Below are 16,033 nucleotides of genomic sequence, written 5' to 3'. Positions count from 1 at the left end.
GTTGGAAAATGGAGTGGTTGCTGAAGTTTGCTCCATTAGGCCTTAGAAATTCTCTGGAGATGTCTGGGTGAGGCCTGAGGAGGTTTAATGACCCTTTGTACTGAAATAAGATATACAGGTTTGGTACAACTGAATTTTTCAGAGGCCTTTTCTGCTTATGTCTGGGTCTGGAGCTGTGTTCCAGGAAATCAGATTACCAAAAGTTTGGAATCCAGGTAAGTTGGGAATGGCTGTAGTAGTTTATTTATTACCTTATCTTAAAAACTTTACAGGCATGTGTAACCATGGATTGCCTTTTTTTTGGAGGAGCACAATCTCCATAATCATTAAAACTACTTTCTTGACCCACCTGATTTATTCTAAGATATGTGTTTTCTGCTTCTCCACTAATTTCTGTCAGTGCAAGTCAGACTGGATCCATGAAACTAGATGCCACAGAAAGTGTCTCTGGCAGGATCATCAGCCTGAGAGCTGGCAAACCCAGGGCACCTCCAGCACTACCCCAAGTGATGCCAGGAAGCTTCTAAGCAGGAAGAGACAGCATTCCAAGGGGAGTTAGGAGGACACACTAGAGCTTTGGGCTGCTGCTTTAGCTGAGAGAGAACCTGCATGCATTTGCACCTCAATGCAGAGCAAAAATGTCAGTGTGGGGGAAAATTATGCAAGAAAATAGGGGAAGTACACAATAGTGGAACAGATTCTACAAGAGATAAATAAATGCATATATTCATTTGAAGACAGAAAAATGCCACTTAATTCTAAACTGGGTGGTCAGTAGCCATAGTTGTAGACATTGTGCATTAAAAAATCACTTCTGTCAGGGTGCCTGGGTGGCTCAGTTGGTTGAACATCCAACTTCGACAGGTCATGATCTCGCAGTTCATGGGTTCCAACCCCATGTTGGGCTCTGTGTTGACAGCTCAGACCCTGGAGCCTGCTTGGGATTCTGTGTCTCCCTCTCTCTCTCTGCCTTTCCCCGCCTGCCCTGCCCCCCCACCCTACCCCTGCTCACACTCTGTCTCTTTCTCAAAAATAAAAAAAAATAAACATTAGAAAAAATTCATTTCTGTCCAAAGCCATCCTTACCTTTAGCAGGGCTTCAAACTGAGTGTCCTCATGGACTGGTAACTGGGTTGGGATATCACACTCATTCTGTCCGTGAACTACCAAGGTTTTGGTACCTATAGAAGGCAAACACAATAATAAACTGAACTCTGCTATAAGAAAGTTTATATTAAGGCATAAAATATTAAAATATTATCAATAGGCTGATGTTTTTCTTGTTATGATTGTTACTGTTAGTGAGTGCTTAAGGTAAATTATCCACTGAACAAATATCACTCCTTTATTTATAGTTAAATATATGTTTTAAATATATTTATTTATCAGGGGCACCTGGGTGGCTCAGTCAGTTACGTGTCCAATTCTTGATTTCAGCTCAGGTCATAATCTCACGTTTTGTGGGATTGAGCCCCACATGGGGCTCTGCCCTTGAAGCACACAGCCTGCTTGGGATTCGCTCTTTCCCTCTTTCTCTGCCCCACCCTGCTTGTGCTCTGTCTCTCTCTCTCTCAAAATAAATAAGCATGAAAAAAATTTAAACAATATTTACTTATTAAATAACAATAGCTACCATTTATGGAATTCCTGATAACTTTACATGTATTTTATATGCAAAATTATATTTAAATCTCACAGCAACCCTATGGTATGGGTATTATTATTTTCATTCTACAAATAAGAAAACAAAGAAAATAGATTCTTACAAGTAAGAATGTATAAGTAACAAAGACACATTTATTTAGTAGAAGAGTTAGCATTCAAACCTTAAGCATTGCGACAATATATCCCTTATTTTAAATGAGATGATCTTGCAATAATGGTTGAAAAAATATAAACAAGAGATATGAGCAAAACCATGACAAGTTTCCAAAATGTAGTTTAAATTTATATTTTCTCAATTCTACTTGGCTCTGAGTTAATACTTATTCTACTTTTCTACTTCATTCATTCATTATAAGTCTTTGCAAACATTATGAAATACCTTGACTTTTATTCTTATTTTCTTAATGAATGTTGGCATTTATTTATTTATTTTATAAGTTTATTTATTTAAGCAATCTCTACACCTGACGTGGGGCTCAAGCTCATGACCACTGACATTAAGAACTACATGCTTTACCTACTGAGCCATCCAGGCACCCCAATACCTTGATTTTTAATGACCTGTTTTTAAGTATATGAATGACAATATGAGTTTCTTTGCTATAATAAAAACTGATCACTTTGTTGGATAACAAGCATTATGGAATGCTTGCTGTGAGTCAGTTACGACAGCACGTGTTTTACCTACCTAGACTCATTGATTACTCGTGATTGTGAATGATGAATCACATCCTTATTTTACACACGAGTAAAGACAGCCTGAAAAGGTGATGCACTTTTTCCTAGCTAATATTAATTGAACAAATAATAAATGGCAGCAACATGACTTTCATGGCCTGCCATACCCTGTGTTCTTATCTCGATATAATTTTGTCTTTCTCTTAATTTTAATACATGTATCATCTCATATTTCCTTAGTCACTGCACCAGGATAAAGACTTGGCAGAATTCGTATCTTGAACAAAAACCAGCTATCCGAAGCGAAAAGGAACTGCAGCTAGAGTTTACATCACACTTCATGTTCTTTTGTTCTTCTCCTTCTTCCTGCTTGTCCCTTTTCCAATTTTTCATAAAGCCACCTCTCATACACTTTACAAAGATCTGGGGTCCATGCCATGCAAACAATATTATTCCCCTTGCAGTGCCAAACATTCATTCAAAAAGGCTTTCTGTGCAACTGGCCCTCTGCGATAGACTTAAATAAATCTTCAACCTTGGCAGCCCTTCAAGGGCTGATTCACGTGGATCTTAGTTCTGATGTCTCCCCTTTCATCTGGCAATTGCAGACTTTTAAAGGGTCTATTGTATTTCTTCAGATCGTATTAAACAAAAATTCTTTGATGCACTCAACACCGGGGTCAGGACTGAAAATTTTCTCATGAATGAGAGAGACAGTTGGTCTTTAAAAGGGTTATTTATACTCTTAAAAAAAAAAAGTTATATCACCCAAAGCAGTAGCAGATTACCTGGCATGGAAGCAGTCACCAGGAGCTTTACCTCACACTGCTCCTTCTTCATGGTCTGCTTCAGATCCTTGAAGAAGAGGCCTTCCACATAGCCCACCACCTCCCACAGGAAAGTCAGAGTGGCTGAAATGGCATCCATCCCCCACTCGCAGGGGGTCCGCACAAAATACATGATTAATCCCACCTAAGAGAACAGGAAGAGGTCACAAAGCCACAGTAATCCTGAGCAAACATTCTCATTTCCTTGGCTTTTCTTTCCTTAATTAAATGTTCTTTTGTGCCTTCATATTCTCTGCTCAACAGGTCCTCTAATACTTTCAATGGGCATGAGCAAGAGAGGGTATAACTGGAAAACCAACCAGAACAGGTTGCCATATATTTTTGTGTATCACTAAGATGGTGATTTCTCAAGAGGAAAGCAGAAGATTGTTTTTCTAGGCTTCAAGTCCCTCGGTAGCTCAAGTACTGAGGCCACCCCAAATTAATCTCTACATGATGTTTGCCCAAACAGTATTTGCAGCTTGGATTATATCTAACAGTCTGAACCAATGAACACTCTGCTTGGCTAAATGGTGAACTTAAGAGTTTTTTGTTCTTGTCACCTAAAATCTTGAAAAGCTCTGTGTCCTTTGGTACATGTTTAAATTTACACTTAAAATGTTTCATCATAAAGTAATTTTTTTGTTGTTAATAGGAGTAGAATATGTTAAACACTCTATACATTGAAATAAAGGGAGGATTGACTATATTGGAATATGTATTTCCACAAATTTGATGAAAGAAGTTTTAACTACCCTATTTAACAGTGCACAAAAAATCATAAAGAAATTATGTAAAATTTTTTCCCCACTGCGGCTTTTTCTATTGTTTCTTGAAAAATTTCTTAATCTTAGAAAACTTTCTAGTTATTTTGAAAGAATCAGCCTATGGTGTCACTAACCTAAAATTGCTTTGACGGTTCTGTAGGCTAAACACCCGAATGAGGGCCAAACCTCATCTCTAGTAGAAATCTACCAAAGACAGGAAAAAGACAGGAAGTCCTATGGGTTTAAAGTGCCTTGATCCATCAGAAATGAGGCTTCTCTAAAACTCATGAAGCACATTCGATTCTTTCTCTTATGTATCTGTCAATGCAGTCTGGTGGTATTGGGGATGGTCAGGGAGAGCCTGCAGAGGAACAGTGGTTGAGAGGGCAGACATACTGAAGAAGTGTTAGTGCATATTTGTAAACTGAAGATTTGGAGATTTATTCCCTTAAAACTATCTGGGCACCAAATCCCTTTGAAAGTTTTCACATCCCCTGCTCCCAAATGTGCTCAAACCCCAGGGTGAAGATCAATGGGTCAAAGTTAAACAGTGAAATGTCTCTAACAAAGTCTGGAAGAGATGGGTCAGTGGTCCCAACATCCCCACTATACACATCCTTAATAGTCATTAGAGAAAAGAGATATATAATAAGGGTAATGGTTTAAAAATGACTCTGCCCTTCACTGTTTTGCTGTTCTAAGTATAAGACCTATTCTATAGTCCACTCAAGGCATCCATGTGCTTGGGATTTGGGGAAAGATTAGGGTTTAGAGAGAAATGCAAAAACAAGAATTTATATTCAAGTACAATAGGATTATACAGCAAAGCCAAAGTGTTGCCAGGCCCATTCTTTATTAACTGACCTAGTCAGTTACCTAGCTGGGAGCACCTATGTGGGCCAATAAGGTCTATTTTCAGTTGACAGAAGAGAGTATGGCAAAAACGGAAATGAATGTCCATCTTCTTATCCCAGCGCTAAAAGACAATGGAGAGCAATGGTCCTGGTAAGTATCCCCCCTACCCAGTGACCCAAGGGAATGGGCAGACACCTGAAGGGGCTTTTGCTTCCAGTCTTTGGGTCTCTAGCAAAGGTTCAATTCAGGGCCTTTCAATATCACCCTGGATGCCACGTGATAGGTCACATACTTAAACTGAGGAAGGCCCTGACATTTGACTTTAATAACCTACCTTTGGTTTTTGCGTGGTGTAGACAGGACCAAGAAGTAGCATAAAGTGTGGCTGGAAAGCTTTCTGGATAGAATTGCCACAGACTGATGTCACCGAGCATACTGCACCAGTCAGCGGCTTTCCTAAGCTGGAGCCATCTGGGACATGCAACTAAAACTTAGAGGTGTGTGTAGCACCAGCACGAGCCGAGGTGAGGTTGTCTCTCAGCAGGCACCACGTGGAGCCCACAGGACCCAAGTCATAGCAACCATGGGCATTGGTTTCCACTAGCCAGGCATCTAGCAACCAGCCAGATAAAGAACGCTGTCTCACAAAGGGAGGAGCCAGAGCAAATGTTGAATAATAGATAGAATGCTCAACGAATATAGGAGTGCTGAGAATACTCACTCCGATTTTGTCCTTCCATCTTGTTTGTGTTCATGCAGTAATTTTCCTTGGGGCTACATGTTCCAGGTCCCTTGGAGGTTAATGTATGCCCTGACCAGAAGGCAGGAAAGCTTGTTCTGAGCTTCCTTCTGGTGCACAGATGGTACCACTTTAGATAACTACCTGTTCACTTCACCTCATTGCCCTTGCTCTATATAAAAGCTGTAGATGATGGTGTGGACTTCATGGAAAAGAGCTGCATAGCACTTGGATTGGCGTCTGTTCCATCTCCCCCCCACCCCCGTCAGTAAGTTACCCCGAATAAATTCTGTGTGAACAGAATGGAGTGGCTTGCTTCATTTTTCCATATCAAAGGGCCTCAGGCTGGAGGATGCTGTCCCTCCTCCACCTTCCAACAACAAAGGTCTTTTTTCTCTCCAACTCCACATAGTGTTTACAGACGAAAGAAGTTGGAAAAAAAATAGGATTCCTAGGGGTTTTTTTTAGCCAGGAAAGACCGAATGCTATCCAAAGTTACTATTTATACGTTTTTATCAGTCTGAACTTAAAAGTGGATTTGGACACTTATTTATATTCTTTCCCTTGTCACCCGGCTGGTGGGCACTCATGAGGAAAACCAAATCAGTCACAGACAAGAGAAAGGGATTACAAATTTTCTCTGCACAGAGGAGCTGTAATGTTAAATTTATCATTTCGCTGCAGATGCATTTGGATTCCGCTTCTATTTCCCTACCTGCTAGAAGACTGACAATAGTGAGGGAGAAAGTTCTCCCAATGCAGACATTCACTTGGCTATCTGTCTGTCTGGATTAAGGTGCAGTTTCAAAGAACAGGCATCAGGCTAACCGCCCCAAAACTGCATATTCATTTAGGGTGTAACATCCTAAAGAAACTGGTAAATTCTAGAGGGTTCTCGGAAGGAGCTGTCAGGATGGTTTAAAGCAAAGATAGTCACTATGGAAATATACACTCACAGATACTTTCCATCTAGGGAAACTATTTGCCTCTGTGTGTGTGTGTGTGTGTGTGTGTGTGTGTGTGTGTTTTAAAAAGCAAGATAGAAAAAGGGAAAAATGACTAAAATGACATATAAGTTTTCACAACAGAAAACCCAAACTAAGAAGCAACATAAGGAAGTTGTATAGTGCCAAAGGAAGGCAGAGATGAAATGCATGTTTATTGAGTGCCTACTACATGCCAAGCAGAGTGTCAGGAGGGGCTTCCCTATACAAACAGGGGTGAATTTAGCTGACCATGGTTTACCTCCAGTCACATAATTAATGGGGGGGTTTATTGAAAAAGTTTCCTATGAATTTTTCCTCATGTTGCTGCTTCCTAATTGGAAATGAACATTTACAACTTACTGGAGGCTGAAACTCACCAAGTAGTTGAATAGGATGTGAGATGTCTGGGCAGGAAAGTCTCCAATATTTAAGAGAAGTTTCCGCAGCATGTACATTAACTCATCCTGAAAGAAGAACAGAATGTCCACATCTCGTTCAGCTACCATGCTGTAGGACATAAATTTAACTTCTTAAAAAGTGGGGGAGGTTCCTGCTTTTCCCTCATGTTGATTTCCATTATGTTCAGCATTTTAATATAGTATATGTGATACTTATTAAACAGTATTTAAACCAACAGTAACACCTTTGCTTAGGAGCCAATCTGAAATAACTGAGCAGTAGTTAGACAAGTTTCTTTTCTTTCTTTCTTTCTTTTTTTTTAATAAAAAGTGAGACCGTGTCTATAGGTCACAGGCAAATCACAGGAAAGGTATATATTTAGCCAATTCTATTTGCTATGACTTCCAGGTGTGATGCAAATGTCAGGCAGACCTATCTTGAGATACCATTAAATATACATGGTTTCATGGACTTCACAGGTCTGCTTCCTGGGTTTTGAGTCAAAGAGATAAAGTTAGGTCAAGAGGGAATAAATAGAGATGTCTGTAAGTCACCTTACCTTTCAGAAACTGAACTTGATCTTCTATAGAACAAGACCATAACACAGAAATGAACAAATACTTTTAATCATCAGTGTGTTTTGCCATTGCTCAGAAAACTACTTTATTTGTCATAATATTTTTACACAGGTGGCCTGCTGAATTAGATTGTCTTGATTAATGGATAGTTTCAACATATTCTAATAATCCCACCTGTATCACAGACTACTAAGCAATCAGAATTTAATAAATATATTCATTACTAAGAACACTATACTGAATTTAATCTTTGCTTAAAAGACTGAAAATCTTTCAGTAACTTAGGTTCATCACTACCAGTGCACCAAACACAAATGGAGACATCAGTACATGGACAAATTTGAAAGAAAACAGCAAGGTTTAGTACTGCTCATCATTACCATTTCCTAAAGAACTTATTTGCTGTGTATCAGAAATTGATGTTCTATGCATAGCACTACAAAATCCATTGTTTGCTTTTAACAGTGTTCACCCACAGTGCTACACAGCTATACTACAAAGAAAGAAGAATTTACTTGTCTATTGCTGATGGTCAGTTTTTCCAGAAAATGTCGAAGAACTGTCGATGGATCTTCAATTAGACAATTCCATAAGACTTGTTGGGCCACAGCACTCACTTCAGAAGAGAGAAGACATTGAGCATTTGTCTTAAATAAAGTATTAGATAAACTATTCAAACAATTTACTAAGATTTTAATTAGTATCTTTTTTTTTTTTGCCTTAACAATGTTCTGTAAACTCTTTTTCTGTTGAAAGGTAGGTATTTGTTCTCATTGTTACTTGTTTCTGAACATTTTCACCTATAAAGAAAAGGTAACGAAAAAGTATAGGGTGGTCTTTAGATTTTAGAATTGCTTTTGTAAAGAATACATTTGTGATTTACGGTGATATATCATTCAGCCTTAAAAGAGAGAAATCTTGCCATTTGTGATAATGAAGATGGACTTTGAGGGCATTATGTTCAATGAAATAATTCAGACAGAAAAAGACAAATACTGTATGATCTCACTTATATGTGGAGTCTAAAATAAACCAAACTCATAGATACAGAGACCAGATTGGTGATTCCCAAAAGAGGGGGTAAGGTAAATGTTTGAAGGTGGTCAAAAGGTAAAAACTTCTGATTATAAGATAAATAGATCCTGAGGATGTAATATACAGCATGGTGACTAGAGTCAACAATACTGTATTGCTTATTTGGAGGTTGCTAAGAGAGTATATTTTAAAAGTTCTCATTATAAGGTAAAAAATTGTTACTACGTGTGGTAATGGGTATTACCTAAACTTATTGTGGTAACATTTCATAACATACACATATATCAAAGTATTATATTGTACACCTAAAACTAACACAATGCTATATGACAATTATATCTCAATTTAAAAAGAAAGAGGGATGCCTGGGTGGCTCAGTTGTTTAAGCACCTGACTCCTGATTTCAGCTCAGGTCATGATCTCAGTTTGCAAGATCAAGCCTGGTGTCAGACTCTGTACTGACAGCATGGAGCCTGCTTGAGATTCTCTGTTTCTCCCTCTCTCTCTCTCTGCCCTTCCTTGCTCTCTCTCTCTCTCTCCCTCCCTCTCTCAAAAATATATTAATAAATAAACATTTTAAAAAATGAATAAAATAAAAAGAAAGACTACATTAGTGAATCTTTGTTTTGGAAATTACCCTAATTTTAGGAGTGATAAATATTTGTCAAATTAAAGTCATATTTTAATATTGGTTGCATGGAGAAATTTCTAAAGTAATTATTTGGTTCTTAGAAAATGTGTTTTGGTTTATAATGCATATGAATTAGAGATGATCTTTTACTGTTCATGTGAATGCTTTAAATAGTATCTCCTTTAGTGAGATGAAGTAGTTAAGCCAGTGGTAATTAGGTTCCCACTCCTATGAGGATGTCTTAGGAATAAATAATTATTCCTGATGTGAAGAAAGTGCTTCTACTACTTTGGGGAAAACAATCAGGCCAAGACTGCCTGGAAGTGCCCAAGCTAGGAAAGCAGGTGGGTAGAAGTCAGTGGTAGATAAGCACTAGATGATCTTTAGTCTAAATGGTTTAATTAGTTTAGTGTTCTAAACTATAAATATGGAATTCAGCATGAATGTGTCATTCGGTCTATATTTTGCATAAATGATACCATCTTTTTGCATTAGAAACTAACCTTCCAATTAAAAGTATGGGCTATATAAATAAATAATATGAACAAGAGATATGTAAATATAAGCTTTAGTTTCTGTGTGTCTTTATAAATAATTAAAATAGGTGTAGGTTTTTCTTAGGTCAAAACTGGTTGCAAAACTATCTTAGCATATTATCTTTATTCTAATTGAATAAAATGAAAAATACAGAAAAAGACAGAAACAACTTATAAACATTTTGCAGTATGTCCTCTCATACATGTGAAATTTTTATTTACATGTAGTTTTAAATAATATGTAGAAAATATTCCTTGGCACTCAGTTTTTTACTTAGCAATATATTAAAAACTTAATGTTAATATTCTACTAGAATGTTATTTCTAATGTGCATATGGAGGTACCATGTCTAACTAATTGCTTGCTGGAAATTTAAACTCTTCTCAAATATTTGTTATTTTAAATAATGTACAATAAGCAGAAACCTATAAAGACCCTTATATAGCCCTCGTTGCCCTAGGAAATTGCTAGAAGTCAAAATCTGTATCAAAGAGCTTTCACACTTTTAAGGTTTTTGACACCTATTGTGAAACTTTGTTCCCAGAATGCTTGTATTGAATTCTATATTCCCATCAGCAAGGTGTGAGGTTTCTTTTTTCCCTGAATCTTTACCAACTATGGGTATTTTCATTTAGAATAATTTTTTCACGGTAGCTGTACTTGAGCATAGCATAACATGCAGAAAAGTTGAATCACTATGTTGTGTACCTGGAAGTAATATAACATCGTATGTCAACTATACTCAAATAAAAACATAATAAAATAAAAAAAAGCTTTGCAATTTTTTGGCTGAAATATAAAGTTTCTATTGTTGTCTTAAACAACAATGTTGCTTACAGATGTTATTGGCCATTGGGCCATGTATTTATATCCTTTGCCCGTTTTTCTGTTGGGCTTTAAAAACATCATTATTGAGTTCTATGGGCTTTTTAATAACAACATTAGAAATATCAACCTGTTATCTGTCACAAATGTTACTCATCTTTACCCACAGTTTATCATTTCATTTTGCAATTATTGTCTTTAGATTAGTACCTCTGGAAAGGTAATCAAGTGGGACAGATGGCATCGGTGGTGTCAAGCTAATAGCTAAGATTTCCAAGGTGGCCGGAATTGCCATCTGATGTCCATGGGGTCAAATAAGTGTTATGCAGTTTTCTAGTCATAAATAACACTCCTAGACCCAAGTATGTATTTCAAATGCAACTTCTTGGTCATAAAGTTAGTGGGACAAGGAGATGAAGACAGTGATCATGTTAGTATAGTATACTACAAATCTGTAATTGTAGTTTGTACATAAAACAAATCAACATGTGACCAGTAGTTAATGTCTTCGAAAGCATCCTACTGTCCTCCATCAGATAACAGCTTCAGTGTTTTGTGAGAGTTATTGATGGGTTTACTAGTCAAAGCTATACCTGCTACGCCATCTTCCCGCACCTCACCATCCTCCATTAGATGAACAATGGGCAGCACGGCTGCACAGATGCATGCTGGGAACACTGCTTGAGGGGGCTGAGGCACATGGTGGTTTGGTGTGTGTTCAGTAGTGTGCTCCTCATCTGAAGAGAGAGACATCATTGGAGGGCTTTTCTCAGTATTGTAATCCCAGTGCAACATTTCTCAGTTCAAAGCTTGCTTATTTAACATCCTTTAGGTTATAGATATCTAGGTGCCTCAGCACCCTTTGTTGAAGAGACTCTTCTTTCCTTATTGGGGTTTCATGGTGCCCTTTTAAACATGACAGCGGCATAAATGTAATAGTTTACTTCTAGTCATTCAATTCTAGTCCATTGATTTACTGTCAATCTTTAGTCAATACCACACAGTATTGATGACTATAGCTTTACAGTAAGTATTGAAATTGGGAAATGTGAGTCTTCCAGTTTTGTTCTTCATTTCCAAGATGATTTTGATTATTCAAGTATGTGGAGTAATCAGAACCCTCATACTTTTTGGAAGGAATGTAAAATGACACAGCTGATCTTGAAAATAGCTTGGCAGTGTACCCCACACTTGTACATCACTGTTCGTAGTAGTATAATTTATAATAGTCAAAAAGTGGAAATAAATGTCCACTAACTGGTGAATTTATAAGTAATGTGGTATATCTATATAATGGAACATTGTCTAGGGACAAAGAACTGATACATGAGACAACATGGATGAACCTTGAAAATGTGCTAAGTGAAAGAATCCAGTCTCAAAAGGCCATATATTATATGACTCCATTTATATGAAATGTACGGAAAACCAAATCCATAAAAATGGGAGATAGATTATTTATGGCCACTGATTAGAGAAAGTGTGGATGAGGAACAACTGCTAATGGGTATAGCGTCTCTTTTTGGATGATGATAATATTCTAAAATGAGAGGTGATAATCATCATTCTATTCACACTCTATAAATATACTAAAAACCATTGCATTGTATACTTCAAAAGGGTGAATATTTTTGGTACATGAATCATATCTCAAGAAAATTATATCTGTGATAAAAAGTATAAATGAGCCTTTGGCCCAATCCCTATAAGTTGTGATTAATCCACATCGGTCATTTTTGAAGTTCCTGAGGGTTGTGCAGCCGAGGATTGAGAACCACTGGTTTCTGTACAACTTTCTAATAACTTTATAAATCAGTAATGAAATTTATGTTATCACGAGGCAGTGAGTCCCAGACAGTTATTGATGAGTAGAGAAAACATACTTTTTAAATTCTTAGAATTGAAGGATATCACATTTCCCCCCTGGAATCAGATTTCATTACAGAAGTAACATGAGCTGTGATCTTCCTTTGATTTTTCAATTATTTCAGAACAGCATCCTATAGCATTCTAGTGGGTCTTGGCCACTCATTGGAATCTCCACCCGAGTAGATTTTAAAAATACTGATGTGTGGGTCCCATTCTTAGAAATTCTGATTTGATCTTGGGTGTGGCCTGGGTATTTTTTTAAAGCTCATCAGTTGATTGTAATGTGTAGCCAGGGATGAAACCCATCAGCAATATGATTACTTATAATGTAGTTAATATAGAGCCAATTTATAAAGGGTAAATTGCTGGGGAAAAAAAAAAAGAGTACCACTTAATCTAATATTTATTTTTTGAACTTTGAGTCATAAGACAAGTTATTTAATGAAGACAGTGTGGTGAAGTATAATAATAATATTAACTGGAAAATGTTTCAAAACACACACAAGTCATAAGCAATAAATAACAAATTTCTAAGAAGACACACCTTCGGCACTGACAGCTGAACGCACAGACCAGACTGACCCTCGGCGGAAGGAATAATTCCTATGGGAAGTGCTGGAGGTACAGGATGGACTCACAGACAGTCGACGGGATGCCAGATTGGTGACTTCTTCTACTGGCAAAGAAAATCAGGAATGTAACCTTTGGTTTTGTAACAAAAAAGTCATCATCGTCACAACTATAGCTGTACTTACATCACAGGTGTATACTGCTCTCAGAGCGTAAGGCTTAAGTAAGTTAGAGTGTACTTATGAATGGAAAAAAAAATATTTTAGAAAGAAAGGCAGAAACTTTGTCCCATAGATTCTACAAAAGCTGGGCAGAGAATCACTTAATTAGAATGGTTCATAAATTATTTTCTGATACCAACCAACAAATTGGCCGCATTTGTCAAGGTTGATAGTTAAAATGGACTAACCCCATTTTTAATGATGAAGGATTGATGGCATTCACTTCAATATACACTCTGGATTTAGCTGTTCTCTGAATCATAATCACTTCTTGGTTCATTATCATATTGGTTCATTCAATGTGACTAACTTCCTCCTCTGTAAACAAGCCAACTCTAGCAATTAAGAAAAGAACAACTTCCCTCCTCTTTCTTTGGATAGTGTCAGGAGGTGAGAGAGAAAGAGGGTGCATACCACCTTACATCACAGAAATGTTTATTTCAAAGCAAGTCCTTTTCATTCCCTGAGACTGAGTCCCCCAAGAAGTCCCATGTATAGAGGGCACCTTCTTCTTCTGGTTCTGAGTTGGGTGTGCAGGTGGGTTCATAGCAAGCCTCCTGGGTGATGGGGATGGCGGTGATGAGGCTGGCTTCTCTACCAAGACGTTTCTTCTCTTCCTCCTGTTGCAAGTTCTTTAAGATGTGTTCTGCTCTCTGATGGGAGCGGGACACAGCACGGGCTGAAAAGGATTTCTGTGGAGACATGAAGACCAGTTGATCTTACAGAAACTGTTTTGCAAGGTCATAGACATAAAGAGTGTTTCAATAGAATTACAAAATGTGGTACTTTGTTCTCAGGAAATGGTAGGGCACCCATGGTCTAGTTTCACGGCTATTTGTTTTTCTATCAGATTTCCAGGTTGTATGTAACTAAGCTATTCATTTTCATTCAATGAGAATAATTCTTCAAGAATATCTGTAAGTTTTGGGATTTCACCTTTAGAATTTGGGGTGATATCAATGATCCACTCTTTAAACATTAAAATGAAATAAAGAAGTTTAATATTTATTCCTTTCCATAATTTTTTGAAATGATTTTAAATGAAGGACATTTATTTCATAAAGGTTAATAAAAGAGAAAGAACCATGGAAAGGAGGAGGAAAGAGAGCTATCTCTTACATAAAACAATTAATTATATGATTTATTTTATTTTTGTATCCTAACTACCACACTGTAAATATTTAATTATTGCAGGTAAATACAGTGGGACACTGTAAATACTTAACAGTATTTGTAGAAACAAAGTTAGTGAATAGAAATAATGAGAATTGATAGTGTTACTAAGGTTGAATTCAGGATCTTAACATAAGACTAAAGGTTTCCTATGCAGAATGGCACAATAGCAATTAAGGGCATTAGATAGGCCACATGGCAATTTATTTGCAGAGCTAGGGGTTAAACTGATTTATTATATTAAGGTAAGGTAAGAATTATGTAATGAGAGAAAGAGAACCCTATCGAATCAGGGGTCTTGGCTTCAAATTCATTGTGAACTTGTGATAGAGAGTGTGTTTGGCTCAAATGAATCCATTGTCTATTCAGGAGACAAATCAAGGATCCTTATGCCAGGGGTTCAGATGCTGGATTTATTGTATATACGGAGAAAAAACCAGGTGTGCCTTTCTCTTTGGCATTAACACCATCAGATACAAAAGTACTATATGCAGAAGAATTAAAATATTTTGATGGGTTAAGAGCTCAAACAAACAGTTCTCCAAAGAGAACTACAATGTCAAGAAAATATGTGATGTGCAAAAACGTTCAAGCTAACTTCATATATCCAACAAACTTTTTAAAGAATTTTGAACAAAAAAAAACCAATGACTTTGTTTTTTGTCAATCAAAGTGGCATTAAAAAATAATACTAGCTAATTTGAATAAAGACAAAACACTTTCCTATTCTATTTTACGTGGGTAAAATGATAAAATCTTCCTGGGGTTATTTTGTGAGGTGTATTTAAAATCTTTAATATTTATATACCAATTGCCCTAATTCCATGGGAATTTGTGCAAGAAAATAATCATAGATTTGTGCAAAGACATATGTTCTTTTTCTCCTTTTTTGCTTTATTTTCCATATTTTCTACATTACTCTTGTAATTTAGAAAAATGCTATTCAACAGGTGAAAAAAGCATACTTTGAAGACTCATTTTTTTCAAAAGGCATATATTCTTGGTTCTATGAATATGCCATGTTCTAAACTTAGCTGTTTATGAATTGTATTACATATAGAGTGTCACATTAAAGTACATTAAGACCTGAGGTCTCAGAGCGATATTTGTGATGATGATACTAATGATCAACAAAATGAAGAACAGACCAACATCCAAACAAAGAAAAAAGAACTGCCAATTCAGTTCCTTTTTTTATCCAGGGTCACTCTCATTAACTTTTGGGTAGCTTGTGAATTACCAGTTAAATGAATGTGTTTGTGTTATAATAACTAGGGACAAAAGTGCTACCCTTGGCCAAGAAATCAATGCCCAATGTTTTTAACAGCTGTATAAGGTGGCTGCTATTGAGACTATGATTCTATTCATAAGAACAATGACCTTTTATGATTTTCATGGCTGATTTTCTGTGTTGTTAGTCCATTCTTATGACAAGAATTAACAAACTGTCTCACATACTCATTGTCCTTCTCTCTTACATGTACACCAAGGAGCCTGAAGATACTAGAAAATGCCTGTTACTCACAGACTGGTCTTCATTAATGGGGTCCTGGACACTCCCGCTGCACTGAGGGACCCATGGGGGGTCAAACATTGGGACGGATGGCATTCCAAGCACTGGCGAGGGCAGGGTGAAGTTTATACTGGGAGGTGGGATCTGTTAGTTGACATCAGAAAA

At 37.0% G+C, this 16,033-nt stretch overlaps 1 protein-coding gene across 3 annotated transcripts in view; it reads right to left on the bottom strand.

Annotated features, from left to right (window-relative positions):
- The window catches only part of UNC80 (unc-80 homolog, NALCN channel complex subunit), a 223,592-nt gene that overhangs the window by 67,216 nt on the left and 140,343 nt on the right, over positions 1-16,033 (bottom strand). For all 3 annotated transcript variants that reach the window (XM_007086070.3, XM_042997540.1, XM_007086071.3), the window contains 8 exons: positions 15,881-16,012; positions 13,688-13,874; positions 12,936-13,067; positions 11,116-11,259; positions 8,010-8,110; positions 6,895-6,981; positions 3,132-3,315; positions 1,087-1,181 (listed from right to left, as the gene is read on the bottom strand). In XM_007086070.3, the coding sequence (XP_007086132.2) occupies positions 1,087-1,181; positions 3,132-3,315; positions 6,895-6,981; positions 8,010-8,110; positions 11,116-11,259; positions 12,936-13,067; positions 13,688-13,874; positions 15,881-16,012 (1,062 nt within the window). The remainder of the gene's footprint in view (positions 1-1,086; positions 1,182-3,131; positions 3,316-6,894; positions 6,982-8,009; positions 8,111-11,115; positions 11,260-12,935; positions 13,068-13,687; positions 13,875-15,880; positions 16,013-16,033) is intronic.

The sequence above is a fragment of the Panthera tigris genome, chromosome C1 (assembly GCF_018350195.1).
Source record: "Panthera tigris isolate Pti1 chromosome C1, P.tigris_Pti1_mat1.1, whole genome shotgun sequence".
NCBI classification, from domain to species: Eukaryota; Metazoa; Chordata; class Mammalia; order Carnivora; family Felidae; genus Panthera; species Panthera tigris.
Note: the sequence above shows the minus strand (reverse complement) of the source record. Positions and strands in the feature narration are given on the sequence as shown.